The sequence below is a fragment of the Schistocerca serialis genome, chromosome 2 (genome assembly GCF_023864345.2).
Source record: "Schistocerca serialis cubense isolate TAMUIC-IGC-003099 chromosome 2, iqSchSeri2.2, whole genome shotgun sequence".
NCBI classification, from domain to species: domain Eukaryota; kingdom Metazoa; phylum Arthropoda; class Insecta; order Orthoptera; family Acrididae; genus Schistocerca; species Schistocerca serialis.
In genome coordinates, this window is record NC_064639.1 from 683,108,523 (window position 1) to 683,134,120 (window position 25,598).

The window sequence follows — 25,598 nt, forward strand, 5'->3', positions numbered from 1 at the left end:
CCTTGTACCCAGACAACAGTTTTAATTTTTGATGAGTTCCTTACTTTCTGCTAATCTGTGATTTTTAAAGAACTGATGAAATTCATTACCACAAATTGTTGCACAAACATTGTATTGTACATTTAATTTCCTTCGCTTTATACGAAGTATTGTAGGGGATTGTGATTTTTAATCATATATTATGTCAATTGTGTGCGTTTTTGCTCACATTTTGGGGGTTTTAACATTTTCTTCTATTCTGCATTTTCCTCAATTTTGCGTTTTTAGAGTCTAGACCATATAAAAACTTAAAAAATAGGCATTTCACTGTATTAATGTGTTTTGATTCTGCTAAGTGTTTTTGTTGTACTAGATATTTGAGGTACGTGTTATCTCTACTCTTCATACCCTATCTGCCAGGTATGATTGGAACCAGTTACTAGCTACACCTTTTATTCTTAATGTTCCTGGCTTATTTAGAAGAATCTTATGGTCAACAGTATCAAAAGCCGTAGAAATATCTAAAAAGTTTGCCTGTGACACATACCATTTGTGGCAGTTGTGCGTATCATCAACATGGACAAATGCAATGAATATGGACGATATGATACTCTATGGTATTCTGCGGTTTGAATCCACTCTGTTATTTAGCAGTTGCATTGATTTGATTTTGTAAATGGTACTGACAATATTATACACATGTATAATGCATAATTCATTCTACAACTTCTCCCAGATAATTATTTTGTTCAAATTGCACAAGAATTCCACCTGACGTAGTGTAATAATGTTGACTGTAAGTTGTTTTCATATCACTAAAATTACAGATCGACATCAGAGCTTTTATAATTTTTGTCTTCGATGGATTTAATTATTCTTGGCAAATTGATCATGAAAAGGAACCACAGAATACCACCCGCACACAACACTGGCGTATGCTACCAGAAATATTTTTCTCAGTGATTCGTGCGTAGTTTAATTTTGGCCTCATACATCAGCAATGAAATCTTGTTCAACAATAAATACCATCAGCACTGTTCTTAGAAAATGCTGTCTGATTCAATTAATTTTTTCTTTTATAAATGGAGTTCAGTACCACCAGTGTACATTTATTTCTTACACATCGGAATATTGTTTGCAGTTTCAAGTAATTTGCCGCTGAGATAAAAGTTGAGATGGCGGCCAACAAAAGATAGAGGATTTCTTTTTTAATTAAGATTTTCCTTTGCTCAATAAATAATTAATCATTTAAATTGATTCCACCAAAAAAATTATTAATACTGTTTTGCAAATTAGTTCACAAACCCTTGATATTTCAACCAGAAGTACAGACGAAGTTGCTGTATAATTGCAACTAACAATAGCTGCGCTTCTTGCAGCTATGATAAAATTTTAATACAAAATTATAATTAAAAAAGGAAGAGATTTTCCAATAATTAATCATAAATAGTTTTAACGCATTTGGCTCTATTTGTTTTTACCAGCAAATGAACATCAAAGTACAATAATTTTACATTAAATTTTTTCATTCAACAGACCTCAAATCGATTTGCGTCTTGCGTTGGCGATGTATGTTAGAAGAAGACGACAAAAGGGTACAAAAGAAAGGAAAAGAATGACATAGATTAACAAAGAATGTGAGACCAATATTGTCTCTGTTTTACATAATTATCATCGTTTTAAGAAATAATTACATAATTGATTGAATATTATTGAGTTGCATAATTTTCCACACATTCATATTCCACTCGTAATAAAAAATATATGTATATAGTGGATGTTATACTTTGTCAAGAGTATCGAGTTCCACTTTTGTGAATTCTACTATGGTTGATTCTGCACTTCCATCACTTTTGAATGCAAACTGTGATTCACTGAAAAGGTCGTATTTGTCCAAGGAACTCCTTAATATGTCTGTCATTATTATGTTATTGTTGTTGTTATTAGTAGAATGATGACAGCAGGGAAATACAGTGGTAATTTTCTATGCCTTCTACATTGTCTTTCTTTAGCAGAGGTACGACTCTTGATTGTTTTAATTATTCTGGAAATTTTCATGATGTGAAGGGTTCGTTTATTATGTTTGGTAAAGGAGATTGTATACTCTCTTTGCATCATTTCAGCACACACATTGGCACTTCATCTAAGCCTAAAGACTTAAGGACATGCAAAACCCTGAAGGATATTTATGAGGGTGCTACTAGTTTCATTTTATTATTTCTGTTTGTAGACAGTGGTGAAAAGAAAAGCAATAAATTGTGAGACATATTTCAACTATCACATGGTTATCGTCCGTGCATATAACAAAATTAGTCCGAAGTGTCATGTGGTGAACAATACTAATTGGCGTAGAGCATACGAGAGTCTAACATGAACATTGTCCATGTTAAATTCCTGTACGCCCTACATTAAGCAATATTGTTTTATTATGTGATACTTTGGACTGATGTGAGATGTTGCTATATACACTGAAGATGCCTGTGTAATAGTTGAAATTTACATCTGTTGTAATAAAACAACGAATCTTGTGATTGATTGCTGTTCTTTTTTTCATTGCCTGTATTCAACAGTTGCTGCACACAACGGGATCATATGGATTCCAGTTTAATTTATGTCGCCACACAAAATTAGGTTCACATTTGTACTTGCGATTTTGGCTAGAACTTCTGTTACTTTATTGAAGAAAGTGTCCACAGTACCACTGCGAGATTGATACAGACACAAAATGACAAATTTCTTGATGTTATCAAGTCTTGTTAATTCAGTAACTGATATTTCTTAGTGTTTGCCTTTTTCTAATATAAACGCATGATCGTCTGCCTGTGGAAGTAGGAGTCTGTACTTTCGTACAGTGATATTAGTTCTATATCAGCATCTCTACACCAGTTACCGGCAATGCAACTAGTGTGCAGTTCAAAGATCAGAGCTCAGCTTCAGATAGTGGTATTTTATTTTCTATTGTTTGTGTTTTTTGATAAAGGTTTGTAAAGTCTGTGAAATGCGACATGTTTTTTCCAACGGTTTGTTTTCTTTCTGACATGTATATTTGTCATTGGACGTGTTAGAATTATTTTTGAGTGATTATTTCAGACTTTTTTTAAACTGCCGGAGATACTCTTTAGCCAGGGGAATCAGTTGTGTGCATTTATCATAAAAGAAGATCTACTTCACCTACTCGTGACAACAAATATTTTTTGACTATGTGTGGTCCAAGACCACCTATACTTTCATGAGTCAGTTGTACCAGTCTTCCCTTCGGGTCATTCCATGTCAAGTATCCAGGCCGTGACACCCATTATCTAGTTGTGAACTGAGATTTTGTGTACTGTTTTTGTACCTAATATCATGAACTTTTGCAAAATTTTATTGCTTTATATACATTATGTTGGTAGCAATTGCTGAAAGTTTGTTGCAGTGTGTTACTTCAAAACAAACTGCAAAAATTTGAAAATTGGCTTCAGTTTTTAAACAAAAAACGGTATGCTGACAGTTTTTTCCCTGAATATCCTTCCAGACATGTAATTTCTGTAAACATGTTGAAATTGTCCAATTAAATTTTTATAAATTAATTTTATTGTTAAATTAGAAAAAAATATTTTGGGCTATTGCCCCCTCTGGAAAACACTGAAAAAATTAAAGTGATCTACAAATAATAAAGTTTCATCACACACAAAATCAGTTTTGAGAAATGAATGGCACTGGGGAAAAAAACATAAGTACACATAACAATATCTAGATTGAACAAAAATTGCAAAATATGAAACAAAAGTACACATTGTAAAATATAGGGCATCTTGTACATTACATGACATATGAACTTAGTATAAATATATCTAAAAACAAAGATGATGTGACTTACCAAACGAAAGCGCTGGCACGTCAATAGACACACAAACAAACACAAACATACACACAAAATTCTAGCTTTCGCAACCAACGGTTGCCTCGTCAGGAAAGAGGGAAGGAGAGGGAAAGATGAAAGGATTTGGGTTTTAAGGGAGAGGGTAAGGAGTCATTCCAATCCCGGGAGCGGAAAGACTTACCTTAGGGGGAAAAAAGGACGGGTATACACTTGCGCGCACACACACACATATCCATCCACACATATACAGACACAAGCAGACATATACAGAGGCAAAGAGAAACTCTTTGCCTCTCCCCTTAAAACCCAAATCCTTTCGTCTTTCCCTCTCCTTCCCTCTTTCCTGACGAGGCAACCGTTGGTTGCGAAAGCTAGAATTTTGTGTGTATGTTTGTGTTTGTTTGTGTGTCTATCGACGTGCCAGTGCTTTCGTTTGGTAAGTCACATCATCTTTGTTTTTAGATATATTTTTTCCCACGTGGAATGTTTCCCTTTATTATGAACTTAGTATAAAAATACATAGCGTTTTGTTTGTAATATTTAAGCATTTTGTCAGAAGCTAATATTGTCAATACTGCTCAAAATGCTGGTGCTGCAATCTGCATTCAGGTTGATTCAGAACTACACATGTGACAAGGCATTTTGATGCTTAGATAATATTTTTTAGTATGAGAACCACTTTTTTTCCACCAATTTTTTTGCTCAGAGAATAAGTACGGCCTGTTGCTGTCGTGGTATCAATCAACTTCATACAGAATATGAGAGAAAGAAACATCACAAACATCATTGTCAGGCTAATAGGAGGACAGCGGTGGTCCATGTGGATGCATGAGCCTCACTGTAACATCTCCTCTTTCACAATTCACCTTCTCAACAATTCTCAAATACCAAGAAGAGTCATATCCACATGCAACATAGCAGTTGGGATGCACAGTGCATTCTGCCACTAGTGGCAGAAGTGCGTCTGAGAAATTGTGCATGATACTAAAATCCATATCAGAGCTCAGCCTTTTTGCTCCATTTTTGGTTGGTGGTATTGGTATGGTATGATGCACAGATCGTGTTCCAGGAATTGTTTTTGCACTTGTGAAGTTCTGAGAAAGATAATGTCGGACGTGTACCATTTCATCTTTTGAAACAAAGAGAATTGAAATGCCTTGCAGATTCTCATGACAGAAATCAAATATCTGTGAAGCTGTAATTATTTGATCTTTATAAACTCTTCGCAAACTTGTTTTTGTGACAAGTCCATTAACAGTGCCACCAATACCATCACAGGGAGATTTGGCACAGCTGGTAGCAAAAAAGGACCAGCTGCACTTCATGTTGAAGTCTTGTTCATGGTAGCAGATATTTCTGAAATTTGAAATATTCAACATACGCAAGATGAATTTCAGGAAATTCACATTTTAAAAAATTTGATTCAGTCTTCTGAGTCTGGTACACCAAGGCAACATCATGTTCTAGACCATCAGAAACAATACAAATACTTTTTGCAAGCAGCTGTTTGTCCTTTTTGTAATATATATGGACAGTATGAAGATTGCAGCTCCCATTGTTTCAGTGGTACCCCTGTACTTCATCTTGAACAACAAAATTGACATTTTCACTGAAATCCTTTAAAATTAACACTGATCCTTCGTCAAATGTTTCCTTCTTCATTTTCAGATAATCAGATTGTGATTGAGAAATAAGAGTGTGGATTAAGTTTTTCAATCTTCTTAATTAGCATGTCAAAGAATTCTGATAGAGAAGTGATGTGAACGCTTAGTCATTCTTTCAGTTGATACCCATTGACTGTACTGAACCATCTCATCAGGATCATAGTCTTCTATTTCAGTTTGTAAGTGGGTTTGAAGCAATGAACTGGTGGGGCATTTTTCACAGAGACGAAGCATACAGGCACAGTTATTTATATCACGTTATTATTTTAATTAGATCTTGGTATGTTTCTTTACTAGAAGTGGAAATTAGAATCAGTTTAACATTTTGGTGGCAAATGCACACACATATGGTATGTGTTCCTGATGTACCTGCAAGAATACACAGTTTTGATCGAAGAGAAGCAAATTTTGAGAATCCTATTTCGTCGTCAGGGTACTTTTTTTTATAGAGAGAATACAGTTCAGTTAAATTACTGAAAACAAAGTGCTTTTGTTCATAGGTATTTTTGCTGGTGCTCACATTGTCTTTCTTCCCAGGCATTATTATTGTGTTTTCGTCATCCAAATAAAAACTCTTCAACTTTTTGCACTGTATGATGCGGCAACGTCTTTCCTCTTTTCTGCTCAGCCATTGATAAAATACACTTCTCTATTAAAAGAGCTCTTGCTTTTCGTACCAAATATTCAGAAACCTGAAATTTGGAACTGGCTTTCTGTCGAGACCAAGTTGGCAGCACAAGAGTAAGTAACTGAATTTTTTCACAATTATTTGCATATTCAAATTTCTGTTTGATTTTGTCCATGAGTTCATCATGATGTTTTGCCTTTTCTTCCAGTTCTATTAAATCACTGTCAGGGATAGTGCTTGCATCAGCAGCCAGCTCAGTTTGAAACTTTAGTTCTCAGAGCCCCAGCTGCTGATTCCAATTTTCGTTTGGCCACTGCATACCGACTATGCCGAGCAACTGAATGCAGCTTTGGAGGAGATACTCCTAAGCTAGTTAAGCTAGTATTAGCATAGATTTTTCAGGAGTCTGCACCTTCACATTTCTGACATTTATATAGTCTGGTGATGAGTTGTCACTTGCTTATTTTTCGTTAATAAGTTTGATACAGGTTGGGCACATTTTCTCCCCAAGAATAATGCTAAGGCTTCTCATTTTGAAGGTCTTTGCCTTTTCTAAACTAATTTCACGCAATCCAGATGAAACAGATCGTTTATGGCACTTGAAGGCATCATAGCAAATTTTCTTATGTGGAGAGAATCTGAACAGGTACCTGTCTTTGTGTTTAACACACACACACACACACACACACACACACACACACACACACACACACACATATATATGAAACACTTAAGTCACAGTATGAATATAATAGAGGGAAACATTCCACGTGGGAAAAATATATCTAAAAAGAAAGATGATGAGACTTACCAAACAAAAGCCCTGGCAGGTCGATAGACACACAAACAAACACAAACATACACACAAAATTCAAGCTTTCGCAACAAACGGTTGCTTCGTCAGGAAAGAGGGAAGGAGAGGGAAAGACGAAAGGATGTGGGTTTTAAGGGAGAGGGTAAGGAGTCATTCCAATCCCGGGAGCAGAAAGACTTACCTTAGGGGGAAAAAAGGACAGGTATACACTCGTGCACACACACACATATCCATCCGCATATACACAGACACAAGCAGACATTTGTAAAGGCAAGGAGTTTGGGCAGAGATGTCAGCCGAAGCGGAAGTACAGAGGCAGAGATGTTGTTGAAAGACAGGTGAGGTATGAGCGGCGGCAAATTGAAATTAGAAATTAGCGGAGATTGAGGCCTGGCGGATAGCGAGAAGAGAGGATATGCTGAAGGGCAAGTTCCCATCTCCGGAGTTCTGACAAGTTGGTGTTAGTGGGAAGTATCCAGATAACCCGGACGGTGTAACACTGTGCCAAGATCTGCTGGCCGTGCACCAAGGCATGTTTAGCCACAGGGTGATCCTCATTACCAACAAACACTGTCTTCCTGTGTCCATTCATGCGAATGGACAGTTTGTTGCTGGTCATTCCCACATAGAAGGCTTCACAGTGTAGGCAGGTCAGTTGGTAAATCACGTGGGTGCTTTCACACGTGGCTCTGCCTCTGATCGTGTACACCTTCCGGGTTACAGGACTGGAGTAGGTGGTGGTGGGAGGGTGCATGGGACAGGTTTTACACCGGGGGCGGTTACAAGGGTAGGAGCCAGAGGGTAGGGAAGGTGGTTTGGGGATTTCATAGGGATGAACTAAGAGGTTACGAAGGTTAGGTGGACGGCGGAAAGACACTCTAGGTGGAGTGGGGAGGATTTCATGAAGGATGGATCTCATTTCAGGGCAGGATTTGAGGAAGTCGTATCCCTGCTGGAGAGCCACATTCAGAATCTGATCCAGTCCCGGAAAGTATCCTGTCACAAGTGGGGCACTTTTGGGGTTCTTCTGTGGGAGGTTCTGGGTTTGAGGAGATGAGGAAGTGGCTCTGGTTATTTGCTTCTGTACCAGGTCGGGAGGGTAGTTACTGGATGCGAAATCTGTTTTCAGGTTGTTGGTGTAATGGTTCAAGGATTCCAGACTGGAGCAGATTCGTTTGCCACGAAGACCTAGGCTGCAGGGAAGGGACCGTTTCATGTGGAATGGGTGGCAGCTGTCATAATGGAGGTACTGTTGCTTGTTGGTGGGTTTAATGTGGACAGACATGTGAAGCTGGCCATTGGACAGGTGGAGGTCAACGTCAAGGAAAGTGGCATGGGATTTAGAGTAGGACCAGGTGAATCTGATGGAACCAAAGGAGTTGAGGTTGGAGAGGAAATTCTGGAGTTCTTCTTCACCGTGAGTCCAGATCATGAAAATGTCATCAATAAATCTGTACCAAACTTTAGGTTGGCAGGCCTGTGTAACCAAGAAGGCTTCCTCTAAACGACCCATGAATAAGTTGGCGTACGAGGGGGCCATCCTGGTACCCATGGCTCTTCCCTTTAATTGTTGGTATGTCTGGCCTTCAAAAGTGAAGAAGTTGTGGGTCAGGATGAAGCTGGCTAAGGTAATGAGGAAAGAGGTTTTATGTAGGGTGGCAGGTGATCGGCGTGAAAGGAAGTGCTCCATCGCAGCGAGGCCCTGGACATGCGGAATATTTGTGTATAAGGAAGTGGCATCAATGGTTACAAGGATGGTTTCCGGAGGTAACAGACTGGGTAGGGATTCCAGGCGTTCGAGAAAGTGGTTGGTGTCTTTGATGAAGGATGGGAGACTGCATGTAATGGGTTGAAGGTGTTGATCTACGTAGGCAGAGATGCGTTCTGTGGGGGCTTGGTAACCAGCTACAATGGGACGGCCGGGATGATTGGGTTTGTGAATTTTAGGAAGAAGGTAGAAGGTAGGGGTGCGGGGTGTTGGTGGGGTCAGGAGGTTGATGGAGTCAGGTGAAAGGTTTTGTAGGGCGCTTAAGGTTCTGAGGATTCCTTGAAGCTCCGCCTGGACATCAGGAATGGGATTACCTTGGCAAACTTTGTAAGTAGTGTTGTCTGAAAGCTGACGCAGTCCCTCAGCCACATACTCCCGATGATCAAGTACCACAGTCGTGGAACCCTTGTCCGCCGGAAGAATGACGATGGATTGGTCAGCCTTCAGATCACGGATAGCCTGGGCTTCAGCAGTGGTGATGTTGGGAGCAGGATTAAGGTTTTTTAAGAAGGATTGAGAGGCAAGGCTGGAAGTCAGAAATTCCTGGAAGGTTAGGAGAGGGTGATTTTGAGGAAGAGGAGGTGGGTCCCGCTGTGATGGAGGACGGAACTGTTCAAGGCAAGGTTCAATTTGGATAGTGTCGTGGGGAGTTGGATCATTAGGAGTAGGATTAGGATCATTTTTGTTCGTGGCAAAGTGATATTTCCAGCAGAGAGTACGGGTGTAGGACAGTAAATCTTTGACGAGATCTGTTTGGTTAAATCTGGGAGTGGGGCTGAAGGTGAGGCCTTTGGATAGGACAGAGGTTTCGGATTGGGAGAGAGGTTTGGAGGAAAGGTTAACTACTGAATTGGGGTGTTGTGGTTCCAGATTGTGTTGACTGGAATTTTGAGGTTTTGGAGGGAGTGGAGCTGGAAGTGGGAGATTGAGTAGATGGGAGAGACTGGGTTTGTGTTCAATGAGAGGAGGTTGAGGTTTGCTGGAAAGGTTGCGAAGGGTGAGTGAGTTGCCTTTCCGGAGGTGGGAAACCAGGAGATTGGATAGTTTTTTAAGGTGGAGGGTGGCATGCTGTTCTAATTTGCGGTTGGCCTGTAGGAGGATGCCCTGAACAGCCGGTGTGGATGTGGGAGAGGAAAGATTGAGGACTTTTATTAAGGATAGGAGTTGACGGGTGTGTTGATTGGCTGAGTGGATGTGTAGGTGAAGGATTAGGTGGGTGAGGGCAATGGATTGTTCAGTTTGGAACTGGTATAGGGACTGATGGAAAGAAGGGTTGCAGCCAGAGATGGGAACTTTAAGTGTGAGGCCTTTGGGGGTGATGCCAAATGTCAGACAAGCCTGAGAAAATAAAATATGGGAGTGTAATCTGGCTAGGGCGAAGGCATGTTTGCGGAGGGAATGTAAATAAAACTTAATGGGGTACCTCACCTGTCTTTCAACAGCATCTTTGCCTCTGTACTTCCGCCTCGACTGACATCTCTGCCCAAACTCTTTGCCTTTACAAATGTCTGCTTGTGTCTGTGTTCATGCGGATGGATATGTGTGTGTGTGTGTGTGTGTGTGTGTGTGTGTGTGTGTGTGTGTGCGAGTGTATACCTGTCCTTTTTTCCCCCTAAGGTAAGTCTTTCCGCTCCCGGGATTGGAATGACTCCTTACCTTCTCCCTTAAAACCCACATCCTTTCGTCTTTCCCTCTCCTTCCCTCTTTCCTGACGAAGCAACTGTTTGTTGCGAAAGCTTGAATTTTGTGTGTATGTTTGTGTTTGTTTGTGTGTCTATCGACCTGCCAGCGCTTTTGTTTGGTAAGTCTCATCATCTTTCTTTTTAGATATATTTTTTCCACGTGGAATGTTTCCCTCTATTATATTCATATCATTAATTTGAACCCAACAATTACGTTTGTTATTGTCACTGTTACATTTCGAAGTCTTTTCTGTCGTCTTATTTCCTCCTTCTGTTTTTGCCGGTAGTTTCACTTTGTATTCACCTTCTCCTTTTTACCGTAATCCACTATACAACTTTATCCCACCGATATATACTCAATAATACGTAATAATACGTAACCCACTTCTATACCTTAACCAAAAAAAAATTTTTTTTCCCGCTTTCAACACTACCGCTGCTATAAAATCCACCGTTTCTAGTTCACATACAGTTCCTTTCAGCTATTAAACAACCTTTTCGGCTAGTTTTAATAACTTTTGCTTTATTTCATTTCCGTTTTTCTCACATCACCAATCATTTTTAGCCCCTTCCAACAGGTTTCAACGTCATTATTTCTCCATCAGACAATTGTTAGCCTCATTTCCATAATCTGCCACCACGAAACCACTCCTTCTAATACATCCTCACGTAGTTTTTTCGAAATTTTCCCGAATTTCTCCACCGTTTAACGTGTTTTGGCGGCAACAACCACCTTCTTTCCATAAGTCCCTATACCAGTTCCAAACTGAACAATCCATTGCCCTCACCCACCTAATCCTTCACCTACACATCCACTCAGCCAATCAACACACCCGTCAACTCCTATCCTTAATAAAAGTCCTCAATCTTTCCTCTCCCACATCCACACCGGCTGTTCAGAGCATCCTCCTACAGGCCAACCGCAAATTAGAACATCATGCCACCCTCCACCTTAAAAAACTATCCAATCTCCTGGTTTCCCACCTCCGGAAAGGCAACTCACTCACCCTTCACAACCTTTCCCGCAAACCGCAACCTCCTCTCATTGCACACAAACCCAGTCTCTCCCATCTACTCAATCTCCCACTTCCAGCTCCACTCCCTCCAAAACCTCAAAATTCCAATTAACACAATCTGGAACCACAACACCCCAATTCAGTAGTTAACCTTTCCTCCAAACCTCTCTCCCAATCCGAAACCTCTGTCCTATCCAAAGGCCTCACCTTCAGCCCCACTCCCAGATTTAACCAAACAGCCCTCGTCAAAGATTTACTGTCCTACACCCGTACTCTCTGCTGGAAATATCACTTTGCCACGAACAAAAATGATCCTAATCCTACTCCTAATGATCCAACTCCCCAAGGCACTATCCAAATTGAACCTTGCCTTGAACAATTCCGTCCTCCATCACAGCGGGACCCACCACCTCTTCCTCAAAATCACCCTCTCCTAACCTTCCAGGAATTTCTGACTTCCAGCCTTGCCTCTCAATCCTTCTTAAAAAACCTTAATCCTGCTCCCAACATCACCACTGCTGAAGCCCAGGCTATCCGTGATCTGAAGGCTGACCAATCCATCGTCATTCTTCCGGCGGACAAGGGTTCCACGACTGTGGTACTTGATCATCGGGAGTATGTGGCTGAGGGACTGCGTCAGCTTTCAGACAACACTACTTACAAAGTTTGCCAAGGTAATCCCATTCCTGATGTCCAGGCGGAGCTTCAAGGAATCCTCAGAACCTTAGGCGCCCTACAAAACCTTTCACCGGCCTCCATCAACCTCCTGACCCCACCAACACCCCGCACCCCTACCTTCTACCTTCTTCCTAAAATTCACAAACCCAATCATCCCGGCCGTCCCATTGTAGCTGGTTCCCAAGCCCCCACAGAACGTATCTCTGCCTACGTAGATCAACACCTTCAACCCATTACATGCAGTCTCCCATCCTTCATCAAAGACACCAACCACTTTCTCGAACGCCTGGAATCCCTACCCAGTCTGTTACCTCCGGAAACCATCCTTGTAACCATTGATGCCACTTCCTTATACACAAATATTCCGCATGTCCAGGGCCTCGCTGCGATGGAGCATTTCCTTTAACGCCGATCACCTGCCACCCTACATAAAACCTCTTTCCTCATTACCTTAGCCAGCTTCATCCTGACCCACAACTTCTTCACTTTTGAAGGCCAGACATACCAACAATTAAAGGGAAGAGCCATGGGTACCAGGATGGCCCCCTCGTACGCCAACTTATTCATGGGTCGTTTAGAGGAAGCCTTCTTGGTTAGACAGGCCTGCCAACCCAAAGTTTGGTACAGATTTATTGATGACATTTTCATGATCTGGACTCACGGTGAAGAAGAACTCCAGAATTTCCTCTCCAACCTCAACTCCTTTGGTTCCATCAGATTCACCTGGTCCTACTCTAAATCCCATGCCACTTTCCTTGACGTTGACCTCCACCTGTCCAATGGCCAGCTTCACATGTCTGTCCACATTAAACCCACCAACAAGCAACAGTACCTCCATTATGACAGCTGCCACCCATTCCACATGAAACGGTCCCTTCCCTGCAGCCTAGGTCTTCGTGGCAAACGAATTTGCTCCAGTCTGGAATCCTTGAACCATTACACCAACAACCTGAAAACAGATTTTGCATCCAGTAACTACCCTCCCGACCTGGTACAGAAGCAAATAACCAGAGCCACTTCCTCATCTCCTCAAACCCAGAACCTCCCACAGAAGAACCCCAAAAGTGCCCCACTTGTGACAGGATACTTTCCGGGACTGGATCAGATTCTGAATGTGGCTCTCCAGCAGGGATACGACTTCCTCAAATCCTGCCCTGAAATGAGATCCATCCTTCATGAAATCCTCCCCACTCCACCTAGAGTGTCTTTCCGCCGTCCACCTAACCTTCGTAACCTCTTAGTTCATCCCTATGAAATCCCCAAACCACCTTCCCTACCCTCTGGCTCCTACCCTTGTAACCGCCCCCGGTGTAAAACCTGTCCCATGCACCCTCCCACCACCACCTACTCCAGTCCTGTAACCCGGAAGGTGTACACGATCAAAGGCAGAGCCACGTGTGAAAGCACCCACGTGATTTACTAACTGACCTGCCTACACTGTGAAGCCTTCTATGTGGGAATGACCAGCAACAAACTGTCCATTCGCATGAATGGACCCAGGCAGACAGTGTTTGTTGGTAATGAGGATCACCCTGTGGCTAAACATGCCTTGGTGCATGGCCAGCAGATCTTGGCACAGTGTTACACCGTCCGGGTTAACTGGATACTTCCCACTAACACCAACCTGTCAGAACTCCGGAGATGGGAAGTTGCTCTTCAGTATATCCTCTCTTCTCGTTATCCGCCAGGCCTCAATCTCTGCTAATTTCAATTTGCCGCTGCTCATACCTCACCTGTCTTTCAACAACATCTTTGCCTCTGTACTTCCGCCTCGACTGACATCTCTGCCCAAACTCTTTGCCTTTACAAATGTCTGCTTGTGTCTGTGTATATGCGGATGGATATGTGTGTGTGTGCGAGTGTATACCTGTCCTTTTTTCCCCCTAAGGTAAGTCTTTCCGCTCCCGGGATTGGAATGACTCCTTACCTTCTCCCTTAAAACCCACATCCTTTCGTCTTTCCCTCTCCTTCCCTCTTTCCTGACGAAGCAACCATTTGTTGCGAAAGCTTGAATTTTGTGTGTATGTTTGTGTTTGTTTGTGTGTCTATCGACCTGCCAGGGCTTTTGTTTGGTAAGTCTCATCATCTTTCTTTTTAAGTCACAGTATGAATGACTGTTCTTCACTGGTCACTTCATTCACACAAGTCAGGGCATTATCACATATATCTTGCAGATACTGTCCAAGAAAACACTGCCTACGTGCACTTTCCATACTGCTTCAGTCATAAAACCAATATTTGTCATAAATAATTCAAAAGATGATTGGTGTAACCTAAAAAGTAATTAAATAATGAAAAATCATTCTATCCCATTGTCTCATTGCAGAAGTATTTTACATTATTATTGTAACATTAGGGGACTTACTTTTGTTTTGGAATGAATAGTTAAAAATTGCAACAGTTGAATTTTTAACCAATAATTGACTCTTGGTACGACTCAGTACACATGCTCAGTGAACACATGACTCAAAACAAAGAAACTGGATGATGCAGTACATGTAGTGGCAGTAAAACAGTGTTCTCAGATATGATTTGTTCCTAGGGAAATCCAGTGTAGCCAACTTCAGCAGTTTAGTGGTGACATGGTAGTCATGAATTAGCAACTTCAATATTTCTTTTACAGTAATGTTTTTTTCACACTTCCTATTATTTCTACAAACTGATTCTTTTTGTGTGACATAATGGAATATTTATAATAATATTGTAAATATTTCAGAGGTATCTATGAGGGGCAATACATTGAATAAATTATAATGTCCATGCCTGGATTTTCTTTAAAATAAATTATTTACTATTTTTTCTGAGATGTTGATGATGGTTATTCACTACTAGAAGCACAACTATAAAAATATAAACCTTCCCCTTTAACTTAAAAAAAATTCAAGGTTCCACTGTAGGAACTACTACATTTTTAAATTATAAAGGAGCTTGTCTATGAAAGCCTGAATTCCTGAATCTATACAACTTCTTTTTATCATAAGTGAAAAAGTAATTGACCTGAAACATTTACATTTTGGAAATGTGAATATATCTAGGTAAATTTACACTACCCAAAATTTCGAGTATTTGTGTGATGAAGGGTGTCATTTCCTAAAATTTCTGGATGATTTCACATAGAATGACCCCTTCCAAATCCTGTTTAGGTGCAGGCTATGCTGCATGATACTCCCAACAGGCACCAGAGCAACATGGGTAAAGTTGACTCCATCTGGGCCTTTATTGATCTGAAATTAATCCACCTCATAGGTTCATTAAGGTGTGGCTGATTGTGACACTGCAACAGCCCAGTGAAGTGTATGTTGGTGCCACTAATCAGGGAAGCTATCTTGTTCGGGTCACCGCCTATCCCTGTCCAAACTGTTTCGTGCCCCGCCCACTATTAGTACAGGGTCCTCTTATGAAAAATTCTGATGTAACATACCTAAGCCCTCCATCGCTTGACTTGGCTCATTTGGTTTGAACACTGGTACGCAGCCTCTAAACTTTCCTGTAACTGAGGCCTTACACCTCATCCATGGCCACTATGTAGCAATTGCAATTTCTTCTTCCTAACGCTTTGCACATTCTCAGATTTCCTGACATCAGTTGAAGCGTGCTGGACATTTTCTGCTGTTGTAATAACACGTGTACACTGTGAATGATCTGAATACTAGTTAGGCAATATAAAACATAGTTTCATTATTTTACAGGTATTCCATACCTCAGACAGGATGAAGAGAAAAGACTGAGGGAGAAATTAGAGGAAAAACACAAAGCTAGTAGTTCTGCAAAGAATTGCAGCAATGGTGATGCAAATGATGTAATTCCAGTACCTGCAGATAAAGCGGAATTCATAGAAGATATGTGGTTAGTTAAATTAATTTTTATTTAGCTGAAAATAGAATATACAGAGTAGTACTATACAAACAGAATTATGGTGTGACATCAATAAGTGGAGAAACTGTCGTGAATACTCAATCCAATTTCAGAGAAATGACATTTTCCTGTTCAGTAAATTATATTATTAATTTGGATTATAGTTATAGATTTCAGCAGTAGACTTCTTTGAGCCATTGGGCTCACTAAGGAAGAATCCATCATGGCTACAGTTAAACTTAAAAGTTTCAACTTTTGTCCTGATCTTACTGCAGTTAGTCTCAAAATGACACTGTTATATTTACCTCCTCATCAACCACTGCCGTGTTTCCAGCTCTCTGTCCAGGCAGCAGTAGTGCAGCTGCAGACTAGAATTTTGCCATCTTCTTCTTAAAATATTATTGCCTTGTTTCAATTTGCATCCACATACTTTTATTGTACTAAAAATCATTGAGTCTTGTACCACAATTGTTAAAATGAATCACGTATTATGTTCATGCATTACTCAGCAAGGTGAACTGATAATCTGACCATAATGGAAACTAACTTGGCCACATGACTAGAAACAGTCACGTTGCAATTCAAAGTAGCATGTGCTGTTATCTTGCAGCACGAGCATGAAAAGTGATCATGAAAGTGATTGTGGAAAATACCTGTGCAGAAAGCCGTGACAACTTGCTGTTGGCACCATTGTTTTACTGGCAGTGAAGATGAGAAAGGTGTGATAGTACCAAAAGACCGCCACAGAAGATAAAAGCAAATGTTTGCAAGCAAAATTTAAGTAAATGAATGGTGTGAAAACTATTCAGAAAGGAATATTATACTGAATGGAGCAGGATTTGAGTACATGTCCCAAAACAGAACAAGTAAAATGCGAGTTTCTGCGATATTGATAGTCCAAGGAAAGCTATCTTTGCAAAAACTTCTTGAACTAGACTTCCAGGCAAGCAGAGAAACTGCTCCATCTCTGTAATGTCAGTCTAAACCATATCTGAATGAATGAGTCATTATAAGTGAACAAGAGAACATACTTATAAAAAGAGTTAAGTAATTAGATATTGTACAAGAATTAAAGCAAAAAAAGTTAAAGTGACCAGTGGTTTATTTGTGTTTCATACGTACTTCACTGAATAATTGTTGTAAAGTGACAATGTCCAGCAAGTATTTTGAAACAATAGTGCCAGACAATGTTTCATTGTTATGAATACAGATTTTTGTTTTGTGGTCACTTCCCCTCTGTGACTCCTCATGAACTAACATGTAAAAGTGGCTGGGTGGGGTGGGGGGATGGTACTACATAGAGACATCTACATCCATACTCCGCAAGCCACCTGACGGTGTGTGGCGGAGGGTACTTTGAGTACGTCTATCGCTTTTCCATTCTATTCCAGTCTCGTATTGTTCGTGGAAAGAAAGATTGTCGGTATGCCTCTGTGTGGTCCATAATCTCTGTGATTTTATCCTCATGGTCTCTTAGCAAGATATACGCAGGAGGGAGCAATACACTGCTTCACTCCTCGGTGAGTCTTCCACTGGAGTTTATCTATCATCTCCGTAAAGCTTTTGTGATTACTAAATGATCCTGTAATGAGGCACGCTGCTCTCCATTGGATCTTCTCTATCTCTTCTATCAACCCTATCTGGTACGGATCCCACACCGGTGAGCAGTATTCAAGCAGTGGGCGAACAAGTGTACTGTAACCTACTTCCTTTGTTTTCGGATTGCATTTCTTTAGGATTCTTCCAATGAATCTGTCTGGCATCTGCTTTATCGAAGATAAACTTTATATGGTCATTCCATTTTAAATCACTCCTAATGCCTACTCCCAGATAATTTATGGAATTAACTGCTTCCAGTTGCTGACCTGCTATATTGTAGCTAAATGATAAAGGATATTTCTTTCTTTGCATTCACAGCACATTACACTTGTCTACATTGAGATTCAGTTGCCATTCCCTGCATCATGTGTCAATTCTTTGCAGATCCTCCTGCATTTCAGTACAATTTTCCATTGTTACAACCTCTCGATATACTACAGCATCATCCGCAAAAAGCCTCAGTGAACTTCCGATGTCATCCACAAGGTCATTTATGTATATTGTGAATAGCAACAGTCCTAAGACACTCCCCTGCAGCACACCTGAAATCACTCTTACTTCGGAAGACTTCTCTCCATTGAGAATGACATTCTGCGTTCTGTTATCTAGGAACTGTTCAATCCAATCACACTATTGGTCTGATAGTCCACATGCTCTTACTTTGTTCAATAAACGACTGTGGGGAACTGTATCAAACACCTTGCGGAAGTCAAGAAGCACGGCATCTACCTGGGAACCCGTGTCTATGGCCCTCTGAGTCTCATGGACGAATAGTACGAGCTGGGTTTCACACGATTGTCATTTTTGAAACCCATGCTGATTCCTACAGAGTAGATTTCTAGTTTCCAGAAAAGTAATTATACTCTAACATAATACGTGTTCCAAAATTCTACAACTGATCGACGTTACAGATATAGGTCTGTAGTTCTGCACATCTGTTCGACGTCCCTTCTTGAAAACGGGGATGACCTGTGCCCTTTTCCAATCCTTTGGAACGCTACGCTCTTCTAGCGACCTACGGTACATCGCTGCAAGAAGAGTGGCAAGTTCCTTCGCGTACTCTGTGTAAAATCAAACTGGTATCCCATCGGGTCCAGAGGCCTTTCCTCTTTTGAGCGATTTTAATTGTTTTTCTATCTTTCTGTGATCTATTTCGATGTCTACCATTTCGTCATATGTGCGACAATCTAGAGAAGGAAATACAGTGCAGTCTTCCTCTATGGATCAGCTTTGGAAAAAGACATTTAGTATTTCGGCCTTTAATCTGTCATCCTCCGTTTCAGTACCATTTTGGTCACAGAGTGTCTGGACATTTTGTTTTGATCCACCTACCGCTTTGACATAAGACCAAAATTTCTTAGGATTTTCTGCCAAGTCAGTACATAGAACTTTACTTTCGAATTCATTGAACGCCTCTCGCATAGCCCTCCTCACACTACATTTCGCTTCGCGTAATTTTTGTTTGTCTGCAAGGCAGTTTTGCTGTGAAGTTCCCTTTGCTTCTGCAGCGGTTTTCTAACTCAGTTGTTGTACCACGGTGGCTCTTTTCCATCTCTTATCATCTTGCTTGGCACATACTCATGTAATGCATATTGTACAATGGTTTTGAACTTTGTTCACAATGAAGACCAAGCTTTTCTAATTAATTAAAAGCAGTTTCTCCACTTCATTATACTGACAAAATTTTGTCAGAAAATGGTTCCCTCTCTACTGCCACCATAACTTCTAGACCTATGAAACTAGTCCGGAATCTTGAAAATAAGAAGAGCCATAGTCACAATATCTCGAGCATCTTGCTCTCTAAACCAGGAAAATAATGGTTGATGATTTTGCTGTTATTTAATAAACGTCATGTGTCACCTTGCCTGATGCTAGTCTTTTGATGTGATGCTGCTTCTGTGACCTGTACTTTAGTAGGTGCTTTCATGTTCAGCTAGCTTTCATTCGGTCTCAATAGGCAGAGTGGACCTTCTTCCAGACCTCTCTATCAGAAAAAAATTGAAGTGGTTGCTGGAAATTGAACTGGGACTACGTAGTCAGTTTGCTTTTGCTGTTGTGTTATTAGCTTTGTGTGTTGTGATGTTAGAAGACTTGAAAGGCTATGTATCATGCCAAAAAAGTGTGATGACTGCTGAAGGAGAGACACTTTGATGCCAAGAAAACTGAAAAATATAACTCTTCAAGGATTTGAACATAGTGTCCACACTGAAACAGCAAATGACAAATGAATAGAGGCCACTGGGGAAAATGTCAACATCACTGGGCGAGGCAGTTTTATGGAAACTGACAGTGAAGGTTCATGAGCAGCTAAGGCAAGATGTATGGTACATTTTGTTTCTCTTCTTGTTCCAAGTGGGCACTTGATTCAGAGATGAGTAAAGATGTGTGGTGTGTGACAGTGCTCCTCCTGTAAGACTACCAGAGTGTATGCTGCTGCTACTTCCTTGCCCTGCTTATCAGGCTACACGTGATGGTGCTACCGCTGTGACCGGATAACCAGTTCACCTTGTGAGGTGATAGCTATTCTTCTTCTGAAAAATGAAATTTATTATGTACATGAATTAAAATTCTGTTGTATTATAGACAACATTCTACTTGGTCTTGACGGCATGTGTTGCTTGGTACAGTCTATCTGTCTTAAGTGAAGAGTGAGAAGTGATCTTGGAAGGGGGGAAAAGCACATCTGTGGGAGAATGCTTCAGTTACTTGTACAGGCATGATATGAAACTGTTTCCTGTCTTGCATTGTAGTTGAGGTACCCAGTAAGAGTGTTAATTAGTTAAGTGAGTTGATAGACAAAACTTCCACATCACAATAAAATGGCCATAATGCAATGAAAAGATATTTTCATAGTTGAGAGTGTTAGTCAGTCATAACATAGTCAGTCCTCATACTAAAGAGGAACACTGAAAGAAATCTTATGTAATGTTGAGAGTGCTAATCAAAGGACTGCAATGTATAGCAGTATGAGAAAGGAACATAAAAATAAAATACATGATTTGTTGGAATCAGGGAAGAACTTAAATGATTTTGAATATAGACCTTCTTTTGTGGATGTTTGAGAAATAGATCATCCAGCAAACGAGGCACGATTTCCATCCTATTCAAAAATAATACCATCATTTTGTAAATGTTTGTATGTGGTAAAACAGAAGATTTATTTTCCCTTATAGAAGGATGATTTGCAAAAGACACAGTGTGGAATGAAGTTTCAAAAATCTACCTCTTAATTACTATTTGTCCAGTTCTATGAAAAATGCTGGCTGCTTAAAGCCTTTTCTCAGTAGTGTTGCTGCATATGCTGAAACCCCATCAAAATTTGTGTACTGATTTTCCAGTTGTAAGCAGAATAGGTTGACATCATTGGGACAGTTGTTTTCTTCTATCACTTTATGTAAAAATAGTCTGCCCCGATAGTTGAGTGGTCAGCGTGACTGATTGCCGTCCTACGGGCCCGGGTTCGATTCCCGGCTGTTGTGTTGTCTTCATCACCATTTCATCCCCATCCGGCACGCATGTCGCCCAGTGTGGCATCAAATGTAATAAGACCTGCACCAAGGTGGCCGGACCTGCCCTGCAAAGGGCCTCCCAGCCAATGACACCAAATGCTCATTTCCATTTTTCCATGTAAAAATAAAACCATTTAACTTTCAGTGACTACTCAACTGATATTTTCTATTGTAAGAAAAGGTACTAGATCCTTTGAATTAAATGACCTGTAGCTTTTATGTTGAAAATCCAACCAGACTCTTCCCATACCAGACTCTTCCCATACCAGACTCTTCCCATACCAGACTCTTCCCATATCAGACTCTTCCCATCCAGTTAGGAGGTGAATGTGATTGTGATTGTACATACTTTCAGATGGACAGGCACTGCATCCCAGTTTGTAGTAATTGCCTAAATATTATGATTTTCATTCATCTTTTAGCTTAATTGACTCTTCAGCGCGCACACACACACACACACACACACACACACACACACACACTCACACACACACACACAGTATCGGAAAAAATATTAATTTTTAGTGTATTTGTTTCAGTTTCTGTTGAGTTGTTTCATTGTGACTAGTGATGTAAGAAAAAGTTTTATGAATTTATGAAATTTGTGTGTTGAAGATATTTGTATTGATTGTTGTAGCACCCGTATAAAAAATTTCCTATCTGAGGAGGGGAAAGAGGAGCTTACCCTAGAGGGCTGTAATGGTTTTGTACGAAAGTTGATGTACCAGGAAGTCTCAGAGCGCTTCCGTGGAGTGCGACTGGAGACACGCAAAGCTGCTGGTGGTGACAGAATACTGGTTGCTTCAAGACTCGGGACAAATGAAGAAGAGCAGCAAAGACTAAAAGATTTACAACTAGCAGAAATTCAAGATCTTGATTCTGCCGTTGGATTTAGTCATGTTATCCGCATGCTTTCTCAGTCGGTGCGTCGACATTCCATAAGTAAACAGCTGCTGTCCATATGATGAAATATTAATTTATACATGGTGTATTACTTATTAACTCACTAGAGTTATTTGTTTGTTAAATTTATTTCCTCCTAAATGATTAGTTACAGCAAATACTGTTTTATTTAAGAGACGTGTTTGGAAGCATTGAGGTTATAACTTCGGAAAAAATTGCATTCCTTTCTTATTTATTTATTTTTAAAATTGTGAAGATACAATTTTTTTGATATCCTATCATTTTTGAATTCCAAATTTAAAGAAAAATTATAAGCTCTTTGTTCTTAAATAATGTTGTTAGGTATGTCAGGGCAAAAGAATAGGAAAAAAGTACTTTTATCATTCACCTAATGGAATTGGTAACTTTGCACCAGCTACAAGACACCCAATGGACAAACACTACACAAATAAATATTATGAGTTTTTTTTTTAAGAAGTGGTGTTTTCTTAGGGTGGTTGAAGGACAGATCACTTGATGTTGATTAATATAATTTTTGGTACAGTCAGTTAGTCTGCTTAGCATTTTGATATCATTTAGGAAATAACTGAATATACCACTATCAAATATGTAAATAAACTGCAACTAGAAACTTCCTGGCAGGTGAAAACTGTGTGCTGGATGCAGAATCGAACCTGGAACCTTTGCCTGACACAGACAAGTACTGTACCGATTGAGCTACCGAAGTATGACTCACAAGCTTTCATTACACATTTACTTCCACTCAGGCTATGTCTAAGCCGTGTCTCCACAGTATCCTTTCTCCATGGAGTGCTAGTCCAGCAATTTATCCAGGAGAACTTTTGTGAACAGTCTCTTTGGGTTTGTTGCCAGATCCTAAAATCAGCATTACTCGAAATATCGGTGATCTATCTGTCCACCATTTCGAGGAGAACCCTGCTGCTGCTGCTGAAAGCTGTTGCTGAATTTGCAAATTGTTATCCCATGTAGGTCTCCATACTGTACACGGTGCATGTGGTACCCACCACATTTGCTACCCTCGAAGACAGGGTTGGTGATGCCACACATAGTAGAACACCAAAAACAATAATATTGTCATGTAGAAGAAGGTGTAATTAGATTAATGACAAACACTTCACTCAATGAAGGTTTATTTAGCACTTACATGTACAAGAGGGCTGAATGAACAGCCTCTGGCCAGAACATGTACAGCATGTATACAGCTACAGAACATCCCACTACAATGATTCTTGACATTTGTGGATACTTCTAGAATGTACTCGAACTGAATATAGAAATTAAAATTGAGAGTCCAGGTGAGTTTTGAACTCAAGAGCCTCCATGCAACAGTTTAGTATCATAACCACTACACCATGGTGCTACTCAGCTTCTTCTGCGACGTTGCTCCCTCCTTAAAAGAACAGCGTCTCAGTGTTACATTGCCCTAGTCTGGGAACGAGTCATCGGTCCTGCACACTCCATCTCCTGATGACTAATTCTCACCCTGGCGGTGATCTTCTTAGAACTTCTTTTGTCGCTACACTTTTCGTCACCTTTCCGCTAGTTTCCTGTCATTGAAGCTTCGAATTTACCCTGGGTTGCAGGATCCTTATAGGGCTTCATTTGAAGGATGTGGACCGTATCTCTGATCTTTCATCGTCTTGTGTCGGGATTGAAGTCTTTAACTTCATTAGTAACATCAGACAACTGTTGACAACCTTATAAGGTCCAAAGTTGCGTCTGAGGAGCTTCTCTGAGAGACCAACCTTCTGAACAGGAGTGAAGGTCCAGACGAGGTCACCAGGCTGGTAGACAACAGGACAGTGGCTCGCGTCATACTTTCGGCGATAGTTTTCTTGAGTCTGCAGCGTGCAGAGTCGAGGTAACTGCCGAGCTCGAACTTCCTCAGCTCTGGTTAACACCTGGCTGATGTAGTCATCGTCTACGTCATCAGGATGTAACGGAAACACAGTGTCCACCATCGTAGTCTCCTCACGCCCATGCACCAGGAAAAATGACGTAAATCCTGTGACATTTTGGTCGGCGGTGTTGTAGGCAAACGTCACGAAAGGTAGCACCTCGTCACAGTTGCTCCGCTCAACATTGAGAAACATTGATAGCATGTCGGCCAAGGTCTTATTAATGCATTCAGTAAACCCGTTTGTTTGCGGATAGTACGCAGTCGTCATGTGATGAGTAATGTTGCATGACGGTTTATCTCTGTTACAACATTCGATTGAAATTTTTCCCTCAGTCCGTAATTAAAGACCTTGGGGAACCGTGTTTTAATACAATGTCTTCCATGATGAATTTGGCTACCTCGGATGCTTTGGTTGTTTTCACGGCTTTTGTAATGGCATAGCGTGTCAGATGATCAGTGCAAACAACAATCCATCTATTGCCACTAGCAGACGTTGGAAATCATCTGAGGAGGTCAATCCCGACATGCTGGAAAGGTGTTTCAGCTGGTGGAATTGGTACGAGTCAGCCAGGTGGTTTCTGAGGAACTGCCTTTCTCCTCTGGCACTCTCGACAGTGTGACACATAGTGATGGACACTCCTAAATAAACCTGGCCAGAAAAATCTCTTGCGGATTCCATCATATGTCGTAATAAATCCTAAATGTCCAGCCTCAGGTGTGTTATGGAATTTCTGTAGAACATCTAAGTGCATGTGTTTAGGAATCACTGGTAGCCACCTCTTTCCAAACGGATCAAAGTTTTTCTTGCAAAGTAATCCATTAACTACCTTAAATTGTCCTTTCACATCCTCTGATTTAAGGCAAGCATAACTTGAGATATCTTGATGTTCTCCTCCTGCTCAGCAGAGAGACATCCTGGAGTGCAGTGGGACAGTCACTATATTCATCAAAGTCTTGATGGTCTTGCACAGGGTTCCTTGAGACATTTGGCATCTTGGTGTTTACTTCCACTTTTGTCCACTATTTTAATGTCATACTCTTGGTGATGTAGTGCCCACCTGGTGAGTCGTCCCGTTGGATCCTTAAGACCTGTCAACCAACAAAGTGAATGATGGTCTGTAACAACTGTGAATGGTCTTTCATAGAGATACTGTCAAAATTTGCACATGGCTCAGATCACAGCAAGACGTACTCTTTCTGTAGTTAAGTAGTTTCTCTCTGCTTTTGTAAGTCAGGGTGTATATGACCCGGGAGATCTGGGAAAAACCCAAGAATTTTTTCATCCGGGAGAAAGCCGGGAATTTTTTACAATTCTGGGAATTTTTCATTGTTTTAGTTTTCAGTGAAATACTCTAACAAAGAATATTACTGTATCCCACTTCTGCGGACTAATACTGCAGTAACAAAACAGGAATGAGAGAAAAAAAACGAAAATAAAACGTAAGTCAGAAAGGAAATGCGCCATATACAACAAAAAAACATAGTGCTCATACCAAGTGTCAAAGTTTGTCATAGGCTTTAGGAAGACTATACAATGCTTCGTAACAACCAATTGCCTCCGATGAGCATGACGTGACATCTGTTTACACACGATTCGTTTTAATGCAAGATCTTTTAATGTTTTACACGTACGAACATATGGGCTTCCTGTGTCATCGTAGCTGCGCAAGCGCAGTGATGCTTGTTATCTGGCACTCTGCAACTGCTGAAGCGAGCCTAT

At 40.6% G+C, this 25,598-nt stretch overlaps 1 protein-coding gene across 2 annotated transcripts in view; it reads left to right on the plus strand.

Moving 5' to 3' along the window:
- LOC126457806 (poly(A)-specific ribonuclease PARN-like) overlaps positions 1-25,598 on the plus strand; it is a 300,822-nt gene that overhangs the window by 44,935 nt on the left and 230,289 nt on the right. For both annotated transcript variants that reach the window (XM_050094419.1, XM_050094420.1), the window contains exons 4-5: positions 15,781-15,937; positions 21,692-21,977. In XM_050094419.1, the coding sequence (XP_049950376.1) occupies positions 15,781-15,937; positions 21,692-21,977 (443 nt within the window). The remainder of the gene's footprint in view (positions 1-15,780; positions 15,938-21,691; positions 21,978-25,598) is intronic.